The sequence below is a fragment of the Stenella coeruleoalba genome (genome assembly GCF_951394435.1).
Source record: "Stenella coeruleoalba genome assembly, chromosome: 19".
Taxonomy (NCBI): Eukaryota; Metazoa; Chordata; class Mammalia; order Artiodactyla; family Delphinidae; genus Stenella; species Stenella coeruleoalba.
In genome coordinates this window covers 52,158,160-52,180,654 of record NC_137165.1, presented here as the reverse complement: position 1 = coordinate 52,180,654, position 22,495 = coordinate 52,158,160, and the positions used below count along the sequence as shown (strand labels likewise).

The 22,495-nt window shown below is 41.8% G+C and overlaps 1 protein-coding gene across 4 annotated transcripts in view; it reads left to right on the top strand.

Annotated features, from left to right (window-relative positions):
• TNRC6C (trinucleotide repeat containing adaptor 6C) overlaps positions 1-22,495 on the top strand; it is a 132,658-nt gene that overhangs the window by 39,533 nt on the left and 70,630 nt on the right. For 3 of the 4 annotated variants that reach the window (XM_079903690.1, XM_079903689.1, XM_079903688.1), the window contains exons 2-3: positions 6,034-6,133; positions 6,879-6,900. In XM_079903690.1, the coding sequence (XP_079759816.1) occupies positions 6,071-6,133; positions 6,879-6,900 (85 nt within the window). In that variant the 5' untranslated portion in view covers positions 6,034-6,070. Of the gene's footprint in view, positions 1-6,015; positions 6,134-6,878; positions 6,901-22,495 lie in introns of those variants that run through there. The other variant, XR_013824962.1, reaches the window with a different exon arrangement.

Here is a 22,495-nt window from a genome sequence, read left to right as displayed (position 1 = left end):
GCAAAGGTTATATTGGGAAAAAATATATAAGATTATATGTACACATGTATATAAAGTCATATGTATTTAAATTTAATTTTTTAAGTTGAAATTAAAATTTAAAAGTGAAATTCTCCCAACCTGGCTATCCCTCTTCTTTATTTCCCTTACAGCTTGACTTGTAAATCTCACAACTTCTCCACATAGGAAAAAAAATACAGTTTATAATCTTCTTACTAGCCTCAAAAGGTAGATAGAAATTTATTAAATATTACTTGGTCATTTCAGAAAATAAAGTTTCCCTTGAAAAGAAAATATAGAAGATTTTTTTCCAGTATAAATTTCACCTGAGATTATGGACCAGAAGTTGGTACTAGAAATGTCCCGAATGATGACAGGCTTTTCTTGGTGCCACAGAGACAGAAGACAGTCCTGCCACCAAGGTTCTTACAGCCCAGAGTACAGAAGGAAGCACACAATGTTCATTAAAGCAGGACATAAGGTCCCCTTAACTATAATAGAAAGATAACATAAGCAGGAGGGCATCACCCAGCAGACTTTTATGTTCTCGTTGCATTTTGTACATGTCACTGCTGTAATAGTGATCATTTATTTGATGCATTATTTATATGAATATCCTTAAAAGCGTATGAACTCTGCCTTGTCACTGCTGTAATCTCTGCTATAATATTTGTTAAATGAATCAATCGCTCTTTTTGTCCCTGGTGCCTACCACAGTAAATAACATATGCTAGTTGTATAGTTCCTGAGTGACTGAATTAGTGAACATATGAGATGATCTTAAGGTTTAGGCTCTCTAGTAAAGGAACTGATGAAAATAGCTTAGAAGAAAATGGAAGACAAGGAATAGGAGTTTTTGGTAAAGATAATGAATGGGTACAGTGGAAATAGTAAGGAGAGGAGGTTATGGTCAGAATTCAGAATAATGACATCGAAAATTTCAGCAGTTCTAGGTGGTTAAGGTCTAGTAGCTAATACTTTGAATAAAGCACCCTGGTAATCAGGGGAAAGGCTGCATGTTTTCATCTTTGAGGCTACTTTAGCAAAATAGCCAGCTCCCCAACCTGTCTCCCTAAAGCAAAGCCAATGAGGAAACAAGTCCAGCCCATGCACACAAAAATAATTGGTTTTTTGTTTTGTTTTTTTTGACCCTGAACGGTCAAACCAAAGATGACCAGACAATTGAGAAAAGTCTCTCACATCAAAGGGAGTCTAAGGGAAGAACTGTTCAGAAAGGAAACAATGCAGAAAATTTAGCAGAACTTCAGAAAAACCCTAATTGATATCTTCTGCCAGCATAAAAATGATCTGCGTCCATAAAACAAGAGCCCAGTGTTGTGGGAAAAGAGCAACTGGAGAATAAGAAAGTTATATAAAATTTTAATATCATGGAATAAGAAGCTCAGTAGAAGGACTGGAACACCAAGTTCAGTTAAGCACTCAGAAAACTGAGAACAATAACAAAAAAGAGTAGAAAACATCAAGATAAATTATGATGATCCCTCCAAGAAACTTAATATGTGTTGTTTAGAAAACAGAAGATGTTTTCAATAAAATAGAGAACTGAAAGAAATGTCTCTATATTGAAAGCATCAGCCAAATACTAAGCACACATAATGGGGGAGAAAGATACCAAGGTGCACATCATCATGAAATTTCAGAATCCCAGGGGTGAAAAGAAGCTTTGGAGGGGGGGAAAGCACCTCGAAAGGACTAAAAAAGCAAAATGACATCAGACTTCTCTTGAGTAGGTATGGATGCTAGAATACAGGGGCACTGTGCCTTCAAACTTGATTTTCAACCTAGAATTTATGCTCAGCCAAGCCATCAGTGAAACAAAAAGGTAGCCAATTCCAGCATAACTTGAGGGCATCATTCAAGGAGGAAAACAAGGGAAGTCACAAGATGACCGAATTAGTAAGTTTAGGTCAGCATTCATGGATGGGCAATGATGAGGAGTTTGCACACACTGTTCCTTCTGCTTAGTCTGTTAGTTCCTCCTTTCCCACTGTATCAATCTGGATTGATAGAAATGACACAGTGATACAGAGTTAAAAATAAGGAATATGTAAACTATGATAAAAGAGTAGGCCCCCAAAAGATACACAAATGTCCAAGAAGCATATGAAAAGATGCTTGATATCACTACCATTAGGGAACTGCAAATCAAAACCACAATGTGGTACTTAGGGTTAGTCAGATTAATAGAAACAGAAAATAGAATGGTGGTTGCCATGGCCTGGGGAGAGGGGGCGTGTAGTGGGGAGTTGTTTCTTGGGCACAGAGTTTCACATTTGCAAGATGAAAAGAGTTCTGGAGATTGGTAGTACAACCATGTGACTAACATTACTGAACTGTACGCATAAAAATGGTTAAGATGGCAAATTTTATGTATATTTTACCACAATTAAATTTTTTTTTTTTTTTTTTTTTTTTTTTGCTGTACGCGGGCCTCTCACTGTTGTGGCCTCTCCCGTTGCAGCGGAGCACAGCCTCCGGACGCGCAGGCTTAGCGGCTTACGGGCCCAGCCGCTCCGCGGCATGTGGGATCTTCCCGGACCGGGGCACGAACCCATGTCCCCTGCATCGGCAGGCGGACTCTCAACCACTGCGCCACCAGGGAAGCCCCAAAATTTTCTTTTTATTAAAATAACTAGAGGGTATTAGAAAACTCTAGCAGAGTGCTCCCGACTGAGTGAGCTGGACTGAGGCTCTGGAAAGGAGTTTGGGAAATGCAGTTGAGGAGAGGGCTCATGTTTTTAAACTGGAGGAGGGTGGTTGTGTAAAAAACAAAAACAATTTTTGTAAGGAGGATATTGCAAAAGGAAAAGAAGAACAGTTAAGAACTCTAGAAAAAAAGCAGCTACACAAGAAGTTAAATGTCCTCACAGTACCCTACCTAGCTCTGCAGCGAACATTAACATACTGTTTTTAAAGCAAATGCCATTCATCGTTTGAACTCAAAGCAGTGATGGGGTGGAAGATAGGGGTCTGAAGAACCAAATCCGTATCCATCATTATAGAAATTAAATTGTTACTATCTCAAATTGATAAGAAATAGGAATCCAAGCATTTTTAAAGATACACAACCGTATATTCACATAGAGAATGTTCTTTAAAAAACTCCTTACCTCCAAGGAGAGAGCCTGCGGACGCTGGAGAAGGAAGAATCTGTCTTTTTGTTAACGTATCTTTTGCACCGTTTATGTTTTCTCATGAGCATGTATTACTTTACAAATAAAAATGAGATTCAGGGCTTCCCTGGTGGCGCAGTGGTTGAGAGTCCGCCTGCTGATGCAGGGGACACGGGTTCGTGCCCCGGTCCGGGAAGATCCCACATGCCGCGGAGCCTGCGCGTCCAGAGCCTGTGCTCCGGAACGGGAGAGACCACAACAGTGAGAGGCCCGCATACCGCAAAAAAAAAAAAAAAAAGAGATTCAGTGTTGATTTTTTTAAGTTATTAATGAAAAATTGCAGGAATTGTAGAGGTAGAAGAAATTAGTGCTAGTTGGGGGATATTAGATAAAAACTTTATTAAAGTTCATACATTTGAATTGTGCTTTGTCATAGGAACATGAGCTCAGGCAGGAGAAGTGTAAGATATCTCAGGGCTACGTGAGCTGTTTATTTACAGCACTTTATTTTACCAGTACAGTAAAACCTTAACTGTACTCCTGGGGGAATAGCTGGTTCTAATTAATTTAACTTTCAGAGTAATCCAATCAAGCAAAGATCCTTTTTATTCCATCTCCTATAGAATGCCTTTTTTTAAATGTAGCTCTACTTGCCTTCTTTATTAAGTTTAATATCTGAAGATAACTTAAGGCTTTCATTATGCTGTAGATTAAGAAAGTATAACAGTAGCGGTGGACAGACACTACATTCCTAGTGAACATTTGTTCACTTTTTCCCTAGATGTGTGGCAGTAGCATGGTGATTACAGCAACAACCCATCACTCACAGGGCTTGCCTATACCTTGTAAGAATATTTAAACACAGATGTCTTAGTGTCTCTGCATCCTTTAACATGAAAATATTCCTGGAAGGTATCATCTAAGGCAATGAATAATAGCTGGTTTCCAAGCTTGGGAAATGTACTGACTTCCTTTTAAAAGTTGTTTCTCAGCCTTGGTCGGACATTGGAGTCATCTGGAAGCTTTTAAAACTGCTGATGTCTGAGTTCAATTCCCTGATTTCACTGAAAAGGGATACAGCCTTGGCATTGCGAGTTTTTAAAACTTCCCAGGTGATTCTTATGAGCAGCCAAGAACCACTGTTTTAAAGGAAGAATAAGCTCTGAGTGCCCCCCCATCACCAGCACCTTGTTGATTTAAGTTATTTTTATTATGATGGTATTCAAATAACGTACAAACTGACACTAGGTTGAGACTCCCTATGCATGTAGTAGTTGTAAACACATTTACAGGTTAAAAACAAACTCCAAAATTAATAAGTTAAACAGCAGTGGTGTGTGGACAGTGAGGTTTGCTTAGGCCTTTGTGCACGTTGCTCCTTCTGCTCTAGTCTATTAAACCCTCCTTCCCACTTGTGTCAGTCTGGCCCAGTGAGGACGCAGAAACTACATGGTGATATAAACAGGGAACATTTATTGTAAAGAGTAATCAAACTGTGGTAAGAGAACAACTGTAGAGCTAGCTAGGGCTGAGGGAGAGAACCTGAGGAAGGGCCAATTGGAGGGGGCCCCTCCCCAAGGCTGGAGCTCCCACTCACTGAAGAAGCTGTAGGTGCAGCCCGCTGGATGGCAGAGTGGCTCCCAGCTTCGCCCAGGTCAGCCAGTGGGCAGTTGCTGGCAGCAGGAAGGAAGCACTCCTCCAGCCCGGGAAAGCCGGTAGCCCGCCACAGGGGCACACAGGAGGTGGGAGCCCTGGTGGCAGCCCTCCTGGTGGCGAGCTGCAGTTGATGGCCAGGCGTGCAGGTGTGAAGACAACGTGGCAGTGGCAGTGCCACGGGCACGGAGCACGTGGCATCCCCGTCAGGAGGGCCGCGGCCACATCATCGGGAGAAGGCCACAGAGACTGGTGTGGGAGTGGGGCAAGTAACAGGAGGCCCGCAGTGCACAATGTCTGTGTTGACAGGGTCACTGGAAGGTGACACTAGATCACGCCAGAGCTGCAAGGTTGCTAAGAGACTGCCCTTTCTTGGTCCGTGGCTGGGGTCCTCACCAGGTGTCCTCATAGCCACATGCTGACCCCACCCTGCAGGTTCCAGAGGCAGTGGGACGGCCCCTTGCTGCTGCAGGCCCCTCCAGCGCCCCTCACTGGGAAACCTCTGCATTGCGCTCACAGGGAAGGAGAGGTGCTTGAGGGGACGGGTCCATTATTGGCAAAGCGTGTGCCGGAGGGTGAATCTGGAGCTGACAGGCAGCAAATGGATAACTGACACAGCACCCCATGCCAGCCAAACACTTTTGCCACATTTAAGCCGTAGCTCATAGGCTACCTCACTCTTCCAAGTGTTGTTCTATGCTATGTTCCAGTGTACCCTTATAGTAGCTCACCATGCTGTGTAGGGATCTTTGTTTAAAAAACAATTGTTCTGTCCAGCCAACATAAAAGGTGTGCATAAGAATCACCTCCAAAGGCTCTGATTTGGTTGGGCTAGTGTGGGATCCAGGAATCTACACTTTTAATAGGTAGATTCTGACGATGGTGGTCCCTGAGACAGCACTTCTAGAAATACTGGTCTGGGGCTGGATTCTAGGGACTATGTCTTTCTCCATCTTGTACCCTTAATTCCTGGTACACTGCCTGATAAAAGGTTGGTGGTGTTCAACACATGTGGGCCAGTGAATGAACACTGCCAAAGAAGTCAGGGCCACGTGCTCTAGTACTTAACAGAGAAGTGGAGCTGATGGGGGGACGGGTGAAGGTCCATTTCTAACACTGCTTCTCAAAAATATCCTTCTTTATACCACGTGTGAAACTGTGTGACTTAAAACTTTCTGCAGCTAATGTTTTTTCATTTTTTCATTTTAAAATGGACATTATACTAATACCATTTTATTTTTAATAGGGAGAAAGAACAAGAAACACAAAAAGAGGAACGTTTGATGGAAGAAAAGAAAAAGAAAAAGCAGGAAGAAAAGAAAAAGAAGGAAGGTGCTCAGAAAAAGGTTTGGCTAGAGTTCCTAGTTCATTGTTTCTGTCATCACTCGTGTCTCACCGCGTTATAGCCATTGCATTACAGAGGTTCGGTTATTACTTTTAAAATTCACTATGCTCAATCTAGAGTGCTAGTGATATAGATAAAAGGTGACAGCCACAGAATGTCTTTTTTAAGGACTCAGAAATACTAGAGCTGTATTTTGAAGGACTTTGATTTTAGTCATTGGTAGTAAAGAATGTCCGTGCTATTTTACTTAAACTGAACTGTCCGGGGCAGCCATGTCTAAGGGCCATTTAACTGATTTTGTTTGAAAAGCTAGAAATAATTTTTGCAGCTTTGGCAAGTGTTCTTTTACAGCTTGTACTAGTAAATATTAAAATCTAAAGTCCTACTGTATATCTTACGGCCATGCTTGAATTTTAGGGCATTTAAGGTACCAAGTTATGCCATTTGTATTGTTCTTGCCTGGTTTAATGCATCTTATAGTTAAAACTGTATCCGTTTTAGTTTGTATTAAAATATAGAGTTTAAGTGAGCTTCCACATAGATTTTTTTTGCCTTTAGATCAATATTGGCACATAATTAATAGAATGTAGACAATTATACATTTTTCCCAGTAGTAAATTTTAATAAGGTAACTGGGCAAAAACTTGTTTTTAAAGTTTCCAATATTAAAGTTTGCTTATAAACTTTCATATGGATGTGTACATCCTGCACATTATTCCTAAAGAGTTTCTGATTTTTTTTTTCAGGCTGCTGATCAAAAAACCAAAGGTAAGTTTACTTTATTTTGGGGGGATACGTTTTATGACAGTACCAAAGTTTACGATGATGACTTTTTTTTTAAATTGGTGGTTAAAAACAAAGAATCTCACCGTGCCTTTGAATCTGCTGTTTACTATTCCCTGTGAAATTCCTCATTTATCACTGGTTTTACATCTGCATTTAATTGGCATATGCTTAATCTAAAATGCCTAAAGAACGTTACATTACCTTTCTAAACAATGCTTTATAATTTTCCTTTGGTTTGATTTCCACCAGTCAAGGATTAAGCTGATAAAGTTGGTCCAATTTGAGTAAGAACAACCAAAGGACATTGAATTTTTTTAAAGCTTCCAATTTCTCTTTGCCGACTATTTATAATAAAAAGAGGTATATTCTTTCTATATTCTTCCCTTTTTGCTTAATAATGTGTGAAAGGTTTCTTTTTTATTTTCCAAGTCCAGAATTGGCGTATGGTTGTCTTAATGGGTGTGGATGGGAACATATGTGGTTCTCACAGGAACTTGGGCATCTCTGTGTGATGTGCCGGAGGACAAGCAGAAGGGAAGCCACGCTCGGAGCCTCCGCACTTCATACTTGATTTGTTCAGGGCCTGTCCAGTGCTGGGAAGCACACACTCAGGACTCGCATAGACCAGCTCTGTTTAATTTGGGGCAAGGCGCTTCACATCTTTAAGCCTTGGGTATCTCATATTTACAATGGGAAGGGTAAGGGGTGAATGGTTCCCACCTCACAGAGCTATCTTACGACTATATGAGATCCACGTGGGCAAGGCTTGGTGCCTGGCACAGAGCTGGTGCTCACGAGAGGTTGCCTGTGATTCATTGTAGGTTTTATTCCTTTTGGACTGTCACATGTAAATGTAGACAGACACACGCTCTGCAGAGGCTTGTGTCCCAGGCAGCGACACGGCGAAGGGCTCCACTTTTGTTTGACATTTATAGTTTTCAAAGTGGAGTTTATGTCATCTCATTTGAACTTCATGATTGAGCAGGGCAGGTGTTAATTGACAGTGAAGAAACTGAGGCCGATAGTGTGACTTACGTGGCTTGCTCTTGGCCTCGAGTTAGTGTAAGGACAGGCCTCGAGGGAGCCCGGGCATCTGACCCCAGGGCAGGCGGCTGCAGAGCTTCCGCAGCAGAGCCACGGTAAGAGATGGATTTCATGTAAAAGAATATTTAAAGACAGCATAGTTTTCAAAAAGGACGTTTTTCTCTCTTACATTCTCAGTGGTAGTGTGAATTTACAAAACTCTTGTCAGAAGGGCCCTGGTACATGGTTGTTTTGAAATTATGATCATGAATGCGAAATAATGGTTTCTTAAAATTGTCATTTAAATTATTAAATGAATTATTGCTCTGAATCATCTATTTCCTTTTTTTTTAACATTTTGAGAAGTTTTTACAACCTGATTCAGTACCAGCAGTGTTCTGTTGTCACTGTCATAATAATTATTTTCTCTTGAAATAGTAACAAATTGCTTATGATTGTCCTGCCACCTCACACAGAGTTATTATTTTCTATTGCTGTTCTGATGAGTATTTTCATTGCTGACTCCAAACCCTACTGGGTTTTTATCTTTTCCTTTCATCTTCTCTAAAATACTGCTCCTTTGGATACAATTTGTCAGTAACTGTACTAACCATAACTAGCCTCAGAACACAATGATGATTGTTAACGTCCTTCTAAACAATAAAAAAATGCTTTTTGAATTATCAGTAATCTAACAGTGCTGCTAGGTAATTCATTAATAAATATTAGCAGCACCAAGGTCTAAATTTTTCTCAGACTGTCCATTATTGCTGGTTACAGTCAAAATTAGCTGCCTGCAAGGTGGTGGTTCTGAATTTCCAACTGGACATGTGTGTTAAATAACACAAGCTGGGCCTGACTGAACGTTGAGATACATTGTAGGAATAGTATGAGTGCTCACACGGAGCAATAGGTCCGCTTTTCTAACCTTCTGTCATTTTCGAGTCTTTCCCCTACTCTATTGTGTGTAGCCAGAAGGGCAGGGCCAAGTTTGCCTTGCTCTCTCTCACACGCCCAGCTCCTTGCTTTGTGTGTGCAGTCAGGAGGCCTGAGACCGGCACCCTCATCAGCAGCTGCTTTCAGACAGACCCTGTACATGTATTAGTTCCAGTTGTTGCCACTGTCTGCAGTGTCCACACGAGTAAACTGAAGCTCTGAGAGTTTGCCCAGTGCCCCCAAGACTGTATAGCTAGTGAACAGCAGGGCTGATGTGCCCAGAATCTTCCTGAACTTACGGCATCCAGGAAGGGCACACGACAGACATTCATCAAGCATTTACTGTATCTCAGTACCTACCATGCTTCAAAACAATCCTGTATCGGGAAAGGGATGCTCAGAGAGGTATGGTAACTTAGATAAGGTCACAGAGCTAGTGAGTAGCAGAGCTGGGTCAGTCCTGCCTCTGATTCCCGAGCCAGGTCTCTGACTTCCTGGCCAGATGTGATGACCCACTTCAGAACCACAAGAAGCCGGAGAACCCTGCTCTCACCACAAGGCAGCACCCAGAAGTCTCAGGGCCCTGAGTTGTTAGAATGTAGGAAGGAGTTTAGCAATTTGAGTGAGTCTAGGAGTTGAATACTCTTAAGAGAGAGGCTACAGTTATAACTAAGGTTATATAATACATTGAATCAACATAGAAGTTTGAATTGATTTTATTTCGATAATTAGATAACTAGACCATATCAATTAGTAACTTCCTTGCTCTGCAGTATTACACATGGTGTAAATAGTGGTATTAGGAAAGCAGTGCCTCCACTAGTTAGCATTATATTTGACTTAATTTTCTCAATAACTGAAACTTAACTTCTTTAAATTTTGGTTTATTTTAAACATTTTCAGGGAACTCTTTATGTTATACACATACATATATTATACCTTTCTGCTTTCTCCTAGAGAATAACTAGCCTAATCCATTCTTGATAGACGAGTCTTCATATAGCATTAATTATGCTTAAAAAGTTTTTTATATCTGGCTATAACCATTGAACTTGAACTATGAATCTTCATTTAAGAGACAAATGAAGAACTGAATCTCACTGGAAATTTTTTCATTAGCTTAATCTAATATATAGCATGCTCCTCCTCCCCTACTGCAATCTGAAAACCAGGTGCTAGAAATTCTGCTTTACAGAATTACAAGTAAAATTAAATTTAGTACCTCTTTTTTCAAATCCTGCCTTGCGATTTCTTTGTTAAGGTCATTTTCTTTTTGTTTTAAGATTCAGGCAAGCGAGTTGGTTTGTTTGAAACACTGTGCTGCCAGCATTTGTGCCCAGCATCCCAGCATTTCTGCCCTGATGTCAGGGGGGAGCTGCATTTTCTCTGCTTAGTTAAGCGCTGGAGACTTTTATGCAAATAGTGGATTCACCCTCACCTTTCACCAGTTTCCTCCTCCTTCTGTACCCCTGAGTATCCTGCACTGTAGGAATCTGAGCGTGTTTCTGTGACTGGAACTCTTTTCCTTCAGTGCTTTGTAGTCTTGGGTGGGGTTGTTTCAATCATCCTTTCCTTATTTTTCCTCCTGTGATGAAAAATGTAAGTAATAATATTCTCATTGTCTAAAAAGAAGTTAAAGTTCAGTGAAATCCCTCCATCTTGAGATATTTAGCAGTTAACATTTTGTTGACCATCCTTGAAAGCATCTCTTTATGAATACATAAATATGCATTTTATATGGACTCTCTGCTGCTTCCCCTAATTAAACACTTCCCCATCCCTTGCCTCTCAAGGAGCTGCACTAAGCAACTTGAAAACCTCTGTATAAGCCTATTCAGAAACAAAACAGTCCTTAGTAAATTCTTCTAAACATTGTCTTTGCATTGGTGACCAGTGAAAGAGCCAGCTGAACACAATGCCTTAGTGACACCCTAGATGTTCTCATAGTTAGGGGGAAGAGGAATCAGATATAATCCTGTTTCGAAACACCATTAACTTGTGTATTGTATCCCTGCTGTGGAGTAGCCAGTGTCTAAGTGTTGGACACTATAATGGGTTTTGCTTCGGTAATCAGTAATCTCTGTTCATTCTTTGAGGCATTGCCCTTAATTTGGGCAGAGAAAATAATAGCTTTACATGTGATGTGATGACCTTATGAGCCTAAATTTTCCGTATTGTCTTCTGGGTTTTTTCATGGATTTAAAGGGGTTTTTTAGGATTAACTATAATATTCCTAAAGGTGAAGTGGATTTAATTTAGTGGTTTTAGCCAGATTTTCTCAAATTCATAAAATAGAAAGATAATTTTTCATACCAGAAGCTCAAAGTTAATTATATCATGTATAAAAGTGAATATTTTGATGACCCAACATGGCTCAAACTTCATATGATTCATGATTCATGGTTTCGAGTCATATACTTTTAAAAATTTGTACATTTTAATTAGTTTCCTAATCTTGCTTGAAAGGACTATAAGTTTTGCAATCAGGTATTCAGCTTCTCCATGCGTTCAGTTTTTTGTTTTGTTTTGTTTTACATCTTTATTGGAGTATAATTGCTTTACAATGGTGTGTTAGTTTCTGCTTTATAACAAAGTGAATCAGTTATACATAAACATATGTTCCCATATTTCTTCCCTCTTGCGTCTCCCTCCCTCCCACCCTCCCTATCCCACCCCTCTAGGTGGTCACAAAGCACCGAGCTGATCTCCCTGTGCTATGCGGCTGCTTCCCATTAGCTATCTGTTTTACATTTGGTAGTGTATATATGTCCATGCCACTCTCTCACTTTGTCACAGCTTACCTTTCCCTCTTCCCATATCCTCAAGTCCATTCTCTAGTAGGTCTGTGTCTTTATTCCTGTCTTACCCCTAGGTTCTAAATGACATTTTTTTCCCTTAAATTCCATATATATGTATTAGCATACGGTATTTGTCTTTCTCTTTCTGACTTACTTCACTCTGTATGACAGACTCTAGGTCCATCCACCTCATTACAAATAGCTCAATTTCGTTTCTTTTTATGGCTGAGTAATATTCCATTGTATATATGTGCCACATCTTCTTTATCCATTCATCCGATGATGGACACTTAGGTTGTTTCCATCTCCTGGCTATTGTAAATAGAGCTGCAATGAACATTTTGGTACATGACTCATTTTGAATTATGGTTTTCTCAGGGTATATGCCCAGTAGTGGGATTGCTGGGTCATATGGTAGTTCTATTTTTAGTTTTTTAAGGAACCTCCATACTGTTCTCCATAGTGGCTCTACCAATTCACATTCCCACCAGCAGGGCAAGAGTGTTCCCTTTTCTCCACACCCTCTCCAGCATTTATTGTTTCTAGATTTTTTGATGATGGCCATTCTGACTGGCATGCATTCAGTTTCTAATTGTTAATTTTAAGCAAACTTTTATATGCTTTTATTAATGTAAGTCAATTGAAAGCATATTCTTTCAGTAGCCTTATGTTGAGTGATAAGGGCTTGGAGAGGGTCACTGTGCTGTACTGCTATTAAGGCTCATTCTAATATATATATATATATATATATATATATATATATATATATATTTTTTTTTTTTTTTTGGCCATGCTGTGCAGCTTGTGGGATCTTAGTTCCCTGATCAGGGATTGAACCTGCACCCTTGGCAGGTGAAAGCATGGAGTCTTAACCACTGGACCACCAGGGAATTCCCTAAACATATATTTATAAAGCTTTCCCTCAACATGAGTGAAAAAAGTGAGAATTGATGTTTAAAGCATGCCTTCCCAATTTCATAGTCAGATATAGATAAAAACAAACAGAAACGAACCCAGATTTCTGCACCTCACCAATTAGGTCGCACTTTTCTTTAGCTGAGGCAGTTGATTTCTGTTGCTCAGTCCTTCAGGGGTCTCAACACAATAATCAGCAGTTAGTATTTATAAAGCAGCAGGTCTGTGTTTTCCTGAGTTATACTGTGTCATAAAATTGGCCAGCTTCCTTGAATTTACATGTATTCACGTTCACATCCGCATAACCAAAGCACATGTTATTTCGAGTATATGAGTTACTCTTAAAAGCAGCATCTAAAAATCTAGTCAGCGTACTTAGCACAATATTTTCTATAAAATATGGCATTTTATTTGCCTGTCTACAAGATTAATAAAATCTTAGAGCTTGAAGGATCCTTAGAGATTATCCAATTCCTGTTAGATGGGAAATGAGATTCAAAGAGGTTAAATGATTTGTACAAGTTTTGACAGCTAGTTAATAGCAGAACTAGAACTAGAACCCTCATCTTCTGGTTGTCAGTTATATATTTTTTCCGCTATCATGTGAAGGGACTGGAGACGTAGATATTGTTTATGTATCACCAGTACTGTGTGAGTTCCTTTTAAGAAGTAACTTAGGATATTTTCAAATAAGACTGGAAGAAATTCCTAAGAGATTTGTTATATGAGGGAACGTTATGGGATGGTATCTTACAGGATTTTAAATATTATCTATGTCATTCTTTAACCCCATTGCTCTCTGTTTAAAGGAATTATTTAATTTTACTATTAAATCCCTAGGGAAGGAAGATATAATAAATGCATGAATATTTTTTCCATGGGAACAAAAGATAGTATATTAAGATGTGGTATTTTTCCCCTAAATATGTAGACAATTTAAAAGGATAAAAATTTATTGGAAAAAAAACCTAAGGAAATATATATATATATATATATTCTTTCTTGATCAAATTTAGAGGAAAGGAAGTAAACCCAGTGATAATTTATCTGTTGTCTGTTATAAGCCCCTTTAACTGCATCTTCTGGATAGGTCTCAGGTGAAGTCCACATCTCTATTTAGCATAACTTCACTGAAGTGTTAAACATAATCATGATCTCCAGGCATAAAATTATAGTTTATAGCTCTAAAGGAAGCTGGCAATCTGCTTTCTGAGAAATCATTTGTTTGCCCAGATTGCTTTCTTCTTTTTGTTTTTTTTTGTAAGCGCTTTACTGGGTTATAGTTGACATACAATAAACTGCATGTATTTAAAGAGAACAGTTTAATAAATGTTGGCATGGGCACACCTGTGAAGCCATCCCTGAAATCAAGACAGCATCCATCACCCCTGAAAGTACCCTGTGCCCCTTCCCAACCCAACTCTCCTACCCCTCCGTCCCCTCGCCAGTCTCTGGGCAAACACTGATCTCCTTTCTGTCACTACAGAAGCTTTTCTAGACTACTACATAAACGGAATCATACAGTGTGCACCCTGGCTGCTTCCACTCAGCCTGATAACACTTGGGAGAGTCATCCCTGTTGTTGCGTGTATCAGGAGACCATTCTGAGTAGTATTCTATGGTTTGGATTTTTCACAACATGTTTATCCATTCGTCTGTTCATGGACATTTGAGTTGTTTTGAGCTTTTAGCAATGATGAATAAAGTGCCTGTGAGCATTCGTGTACGAATCTCTACATGGATATATATACATACACTTTCATTGTTCTTTGGTGAATCTGTGGGAGTAGAATGGCAAGATCTTATGATAGATGGACGTTTAAGTTTTCAAGAAACTGCAGAACTTTTCCACAGTGATTGTCCCATTTCACAGTTCTTTGCATCCTCATCAACACTTGGAAAGTCAGTCTTCATAATTTTAGCCTTTCTAATAGATGTGGAATCTCCTTGTGGTTTTGATTTGCATTTCCCTAACGGCTAATGATGCTGAACATTACTTTTATGTGCTTTTTTGCCATCTGCGTATCTTCTTTGGTGGATGTGTATTCAAATATTTTGCCACTGCTTCCTGAGTTATTTGCTTTCTGACTCCAGATTGGTTTCTAATATTAAATTGGCCCCTAGACTCGGCCGGAAAGTCTCATCACTGCAGCTTAGTTTTCTGCATGCCTCAGTCATTTCCCTTTCTTTCTGTGCCTGCAGTTATTTGTATGATAGTTATATCAGAAGATATGCACTTTCCATTGTGATCACATTTCATCTAGCTTTAACATACTAAAGATTGCATTAATAAATTAGCTAAATATTAGTCACATTTTATCACCTAGAGTTGTCAAGTTAGTTCACTAATTAATTTAGTAAATAGGTTATAAATACCTATCAGACAGCAGAGGTAAGTTCTCTGTTCTCAAAGAGATATAGTAATGGGAAGAGTTGGCTGTATTAGCAAATGGATATATAAGCAAGTGAATGCAATAAAATGTTCTGGGTGTTGTGATTTATTTATCCCACATCTTCTACCTGAAAGGATTGAAGTTACATTCATTTGATCATCTTTTCATCCTATATTTATATTTCTATGAGAAAAGATAACCTGTTTTTAAAAATAAGTGAGAAAACTGGGGGAAAGGACAGTACTGATTGAGAGTGAGATAAATGCATGCTGGAGCTGGGCTGCTCTTCCCATTGGCCCCTATCTTAGCTGTGGAGACAAGGACAAGGAGGGATGCCTTACGCCAGTCATCCCAAACCCATCCATCAGGTGTGAGCCTACCCTATGAAAAAGGAGAGTCATTGGAGAGTTCTGAGTGGGGGAGTGACATCATGAGATTTATGTTTTAGAAAGATCACCGAAAGCACCAGATTGAAGGTGGATTAAACAGTTGGAGAGAGAGCTGGAGGCAGCGGGTGCAGTGAGACCGCTGCCCAGTTCAGCCTGCAGATGCTAAGCTGATGGGTGGGGGTAGGGAGGACGGCTCATGTTGACAGAGTGGGCAGAGCCCAGAGGCCAACCGGGCGCTAACCATCTGATCCAGCAGATATTTATTAAACACCTACTATTGGCCTTGCGCTTGCTGTTCACTGTGGGGAGAAAAAGATTTAAAAAATAAATACAGGGGCTTCGCTGGTGGCGCAGTGGTTAAGAATCCTCCTGCCGATGCAGGGGACACGGGTTCGAGCCCTGGTCCAGGAAGATCCCACGTGCTGCGGAGCAGCTAAGCCTGTGCACCACAACTACTGAGCCTGTGCTCTGGAGCCCGCGAACCACAACTACCGAAGCCCGCGCGCCTAGAGCCCGTGCTCTGCAACAAGAGAAGCCACCGCAATGAGAAACCTGCACACCTCAACGAAGAGTAGTAGCCCCTGCTTGCCGCAACTAGAGAAAGCCCGCATGCAGCAACAAAGACCCAACACAGCCAAAAATAAATAAAATAAAATAAAAAAATAAATAAATTTATTAAAAAAACAGATATATTTCCCACTCTCCTGGAACTTAGAGTCTTATGGGGAACAGACATAAACATCAGTCACAGTGCTATAGGTATCGTTACCAACTGCCGTGAAGGAGAGGAGCATTGATTAATGAGAGCACAGAACACAGGAGCCTGGACTAGGCTGGGATTAGGGAAGGCAACTGAGTGCTGCTTCAAATGAGACCTGAAGGATGACGAGAACCTAGGCCCGGGAGAGTAGAGAGAGGGCGAAGGGCTCCCGCGTATGGAGTGAGCAGCGCTTGCAAAGGCTGGCTGGCTGGCTGGACCCTAAACAAACAAAAAGCCGTCAGGGCCTAGGAGCCATCAGCAAGGGGGAGAGAGTGGTGTGAGATGAGGAGAAAGTGGTAGATGGAGACCAGGGCGTGATAGAGGTGGAACATTCCTTTTCCTAAGAACAGTAAGGAGGCTTTTCAAAATAAATTAGCAATATGGGCAGTTTCCCTCCCCATCCGCCGCCTTCTCTGACTAAATGTTGGAGAAACTTGGGCTCCCTCTTCTGGCAGGATGTAGGATTCTGCACTTTGTGGGAGGAAAAACATCTCAGGATTATTGCTATTCCGTGATTTATTTATTTTATTGAAGTGTAGTTGATTTACAGTGTTTCAGGTGTACAGCAGAATGATTCAGTTATACATATTTTTTTTTCTTTTTCAGATTATTTTCCATTGTAGGTTACTACAAGATATTGAATATAGTTCCCTATGCTATATAGTAGGACCTTGTTGTTTATCTATTTTACGTTTGGGTTTTTCCATAAGACGGTACAGAAAAACCCAAACAACTTTTTTGACCAGCCCAGTATATAGTGGTTTGTATCTGCTAATCCCAAACTCCTAATTTATCCCTCCCCCACCCCCTTTCCCCTTTGGTAACCGTAAGTTTGTTGTCTATGTGTATCTGTTTTTGTTTTGTAAATAAGTTCATTTCCACAATTTATTAGTTTATTAAGACACACGCACACAGCCCTCCTGCACAAGGCAATATACATGTCCTGGGAGAACACTGGAACACTGGTGAGACATAATCCCACTTAAAACCTCTGTTTCATGAGATTTCGGATTTGCTCTTTGCTTCCAGAGCTTATTCAGCTCCGGATGATTCTGTGTGTAGAGAGAAGAGGTCAGACATAGAAGCTGTACACTCACTGGACTTTCTTTACCCTTCACGTCTGTCCGGTGTGTCACCTCTTTGGGGAGTATTTCAGTTGATGGTCCGTATTGACAAGGTTATAGATAAGCCAATATATGTTAATGCTGTATTGCTACTTGGCTTTAACATATGCTGTTATCAAAATTTTCAATTTTTATTTTCTAAATCAGCTAGCCGACGTTTAAAAGAACCTAGAAACATTTGCCGGTGTGACAAGTAATACATTTTCTTAGAGTAGAAGAATCCAAGGACCAAAACAAAGTAACCTTTTTTTCCCCCCCAATTTATTTATTTATTTATTGGCTGCGTTGGGTCTTCGTTGCTGTGCGCAGGCTTTCTCTGGTTGCGGTGAGTGGGGACTACTCTTCGTTGCGGTGCGCGGTCTTCTCATTGTAGTGGCTTCTCTTGTTGCGGAACACGGTCTCTAAGCACATGGGCTTCAGTAGCTGTGACTCTCGGGCTCTAGAGCACAGGCTCAGTAGTTGTGGCACATGGGCTTAGTTGCTCCGTGGCATGTGGGATCTCCCGGACCAGGGCTCAAACCTGTGTCCCCTGCATTGGTAGGCAGATTCTTAACCACTGCGCCACCAGGGAAGTCCCTAAGGTAACCTTTTAATGAAATGATTCTTATTGTTAGTAGCCTTTATTAAAATAATTTTACTGTAACATGTTATCCAGTCTGATACATTAAGAGTAGCGTTTAATTTAATACCTTTCAGAGAGGTAACTATAATCCATTAGAATAGAAAACTCTGAACAGCATTTCTCATTAGCAGCAGACACGAAGTTAATGTAGTTAGTAGCTAATGAATTTGTGCTCATTTGAGTTGGACTCTAAAAGTTGCTATGGTGACAGATCAGCCAGAAGCCATCAACAGAACAAACAGAAGGCCACCGCTTTGTACCCCACCGGGACTGCGATAAACAGCAGATGGACCAGTGCTCATAGCTGTCTTCTCCTTGAATCTCTGTTGTTCTAAGGGAACATCTCGCTAAAATGTTTGTTGCTGTAGAGGTTGCAGAAGTAATTGTAATAATGAAAATATTCCTCGGAATCACTGATTATTTCAGCACAGGAGAATAGTTCTCTTTCATAGTCACATTTTGCAAACAGTTAACATATACATTTCAGTAAATTTAAATTTTTAAGAAACTCTGAATCTTGGAGTATATATTCTGAAATGGCTAGAATTAATGCATGATTTTAAAATATTTTTCCTTTTTTGTCATTGTGTGGTGTCTTATGCATAAGAGAAATTCTATGCCTTATCATATAGAAACATCTGTTTCTTAAGTTCTAAGATAGCATCAATTATAGGGCATACCATTGATTTAATAATGTCTTATTGATGGAGTTGGAGGGTGAATGAGGAAAGTATGTTAAATTTATACACCAATTGTAGAAGCATCCAAATTTCAGAAATAAGACGTATTGAAATGTGTAGGTTAAAACGTCCCTTTAGGTTAACATTTACCTATAAAAACTTACTTTTAAAATATACTTCTATAACCCATTGCATGCCTGCTTGTCAGCATACTTCAGGCTAATGGAGGTAGCCTCTGAGAGTCTAATCCAGGTGTACATAGGTAAGTCCCGTTACAGTAAATGTCATTAGTTGAATATCTAGCTCATACCATATACTGTGATACCGTCTAGGTGAATGAAAGATTTAAATGTCCTACTTGCTAAAAAAAATCCGTGCTCTTAACCAGAGCTGAATTGAAAAGTATAGAAACTACTCTAGCTATTTTAAGCAGAAATGAGTTTAAGTACAGGGAATTGGGTGCTTATAAAATCGGGGGGGGGGGGCGTGCCCTAGGCTGGGAGGCAGATATGACTCCCCAAAGGGTCCTCCAGAAGAGCTGCTCCCTGGGGAAGAGTCAGGAGGCCCCGCCGGTACTGCTGGCTTCAGGAGCACGGTGTCACTGCCGCAGCCCAGCTGTCAGGAAGCTGCCACCAGTGTTGCCTCTCCCCACGACCAAGACAGTGATAGGAACCGGGACCCCATGCAGAGACTTCCACCATCTCCAGGGCCGTGCTTACGCTTGGAGCTGGCGCAACGGACAGAGCGCCTAGTCACTGCTGGATCCCTCGCGCACATGCCTCCTTGCAGCTGTGAACCGACCCCTGTGGGGCCTGCCGCTGGTGTGCCTGTCGCTGAGCAGGCACCTTTGATTGCTGCTCTGTAAGGCTTTTAAAAAGCTGGAATGGCTGTCCATTAATAACATTTGTATAGTGCTTCACACTTTTCAAACAGTGGAAATGAGAGACCCAAATTAACGGAAGAGGTCTAGGGCCAGACTGGAGATCTAGTGCTCTGATGATCCTGAGTACAACGGTCATTGTCTGTCCCAAGTTGTCGCCTGGCCTAACCTCTTTGAGTGTTGCCTCTCTTCTTCCCTTGTTTACTTCATCATCTGCAATTCATTTAATGTAAGTTGGGTTTTGTTTTTGTTTTTGTTTTTTTGCGGTACGCGGTCCTCTCACTGTTGTGGCCTCTCCCGTTGCGGAGCACAGGCTCCGGACGCGCAGGCTCAGCGGCCATGGCTCACAGACCCAGCCGCTTCGTGGCACGTGGGATCTTCCCAGACCGGGGCACGAACCCGTGTCCCCTGCATCGGCAGGTGGACTCTCAACCACTGCACCACCAGGGAAGCCCATGGTTTTTGTTTTTAATCAGCCTAAAATACCTCCCATTGCTCCTGAGAGGAAGAGGATTATTAAGACTGACAAAGATTCTTTGTTTGACCAAACCTTTCTCAGGCTCCTGGACCTTCTCTTAGGCCCATCTCTGCACCTCCCTGTAAAAATCTAGTTTTAGCAAGAGCCCCACTGGGTCGCTTTAACCAGTTTCCTTCCTCCTCCTCCACCGTCGCCCAGGTGATGTCTGACGACCACCCCCACCCCGCCTGCCTGCAGCAAGAATCCTGTTAGGTTGGTTTAGCTAGAACACCCCCTCACCCCTGATGTTTCCGCTTAGTATTTTCCATCCACTGACACCCTCACCCCCTGCTCCTTAACTCTCAGTTCCCACGTGCCCATGCTATATTCCGAGCTGAGCCCAGTCTCTCTCCCACACTGTAAAATCCCATTACTGTGGTCCCGTTGTGATGGTCCTGTATCAACTCTGCTTTACCATCTTCAACAAGTGTCATTGCATTTTTTCTGTAACATAATATAAACACTTACCATGCACTCAGTATGTGCCCGACACTATTCTAAACGGTTCTTTACATATATTAATGTTCGCTCCTCAAAGAACCCTCTCAGTGAGGTACTGTTACCCTCACTTCATCCTCCACTTACCTACATTTTTACAAGTGGCACCACTGAGGGACAGAGAGTTAAGTGACTTACCCAGGGTCACCAGCCAGTAAGTGGCAGAGCTGAGATTTAAATAGATGAGTCTATGCCCATAGCCACTACACCGCATCTGAAGAGAAGAAGCACGTGGGAATGATAAACCCCAAAGTGCGCATGGCCACAGTCTCCTGGGGGGAGGTGGAGTATGAAGCCAGGGAGGGGGAGAGAAGAGCCTTTGGTGGAATTGGGGACATTTTCTTTCTTAAGCTGGAGATTGGGTCCATGGAGTTTGTTGACTATTTGGTCTTTATGCCTTTTTGTACATCTTAAATATTTCCAAATAAAGTTTTTTTTTTTACAAAGAATGTCTTGTAGTATGACTTGGGTAATAAGATGGAAACACCTCAACACACTGGGCACCCCACCCTCCCCTGCTCTGTTCAGTTTCTGATAAGCAGCACAAGGTACCTCATAGCAGGAACCAAACCGCCCAAGTTTATAGAACAAGACAACGAGGGTGCTGCTGCTCTGGGCCATGGCTGCCGGGAAGGTGCTGTCGGGCAGGACCCCCTGGCTCTGGAGCCTGGACAGACAGGCTCTTGATCAAGGTCACCTGCTTGTTGAGTTTAAACAGCCAGTGGTCACAACATCCTGGACTCTGTGAGTTTGTAATCAGAGGAACCCGTCCCCAGAGAACTTCTGCCCGAAACTGGAGGCTCCAGACTCGTCAGTGTGCTGCAGCCGGGACAGGAACACCACGGGGCCTCCCTCCACAGGCTGCCCCGAGTGCTCTTCCAGCTGTCGGCCAAGTGATGGGACCCAGAATCTTTACAAAGTCCCCGCCTGCCTCTCCAGCCTTGTGTCCAGCAGCTCTTCCCTTGGGCACTAAGCTCCAGCCACACCAGCCTTGTTTCAGACCTTGAAAGCACGGAAGCCCTTTCCCATTTCAAGACCCTCCCATGCCCTGTCCCAGCTGGTGGGCGTGAGTTCGCAGACGCGCTCCACCCAGCCAACAGTTTTCCAGGCCCAGCTTAGCTGTCACTTCCTCAGAGGAGCTTTCTCTGAGTCCCTAACCTAAGCTGGGTTCTTTTATCCTATCGCTTTTATCGTGCTTGTGGCAACTTGTAATTGTATATTTGTGGAATCATTTTTAAGATAGTATCTCTTACTAGACTATAAACTACAAGGATGGGAGCCGTATCTATTTATTTTCCTCAACACACCCAGTGCCTGGCACAAAATAGGCACTGATTATGTATTTCCTAAATAAGTAAATAAAGAGAGGATAAATGAGGATACTGACACATGTGGGGTGTGAAAATGATAGGCAGATAACATGAGAAAAGTCAGCTTGAGCCCTCAGTTACCCTGCCCAGCTTTCCTCGTTTTTCACAGCACTTAGCACCTTCTGATGACTACTTATCTTAAATGCATCACGTTCATTGTCGTTTTCCCCTGCTGAGATGTGAGCGGAGGGGGTGAGGAGGTGGGAGTCTGCCTTTTTTGTTCACTGGAAGGTCCCAGCACCTGGAGCTGGGCTGTAGAAAGGCTTCGTGTGTGTGTGTGTGTGTGTGTGTGTGTGTGTGTGTGTGTGTGTGAATGAGTGAGTAGCATCGATCTCAGGAACCTAGAGTCCCAGCCAGAGATTGAGAGAAGGGGGTGGGTATCAGGATTTGGAAGAGGTAGGGAGAGTTTGGAACAGTTGCTATAAGGGACTTTGGGCCGACCACGTTAGATTATACGAGGAGCGTTAGCAGTAGGGGCTTGGAATAGCAGAAGTGGGTACAGAACTCGTCGCTTCCTGAGCCTGCAGTTTCAGGCAGTCTGGAAAGCAACTGAAGGCTGGGATGGTACAGAGGTGTGGATAGCATAGTGGAAGGAAGGCCAAGGGGGGCTGGGGGGTGGGGGGCGTCCAGATGGCAGTTTTGGGGCTTGGGCCATGTAAAATGGCTAGAGAA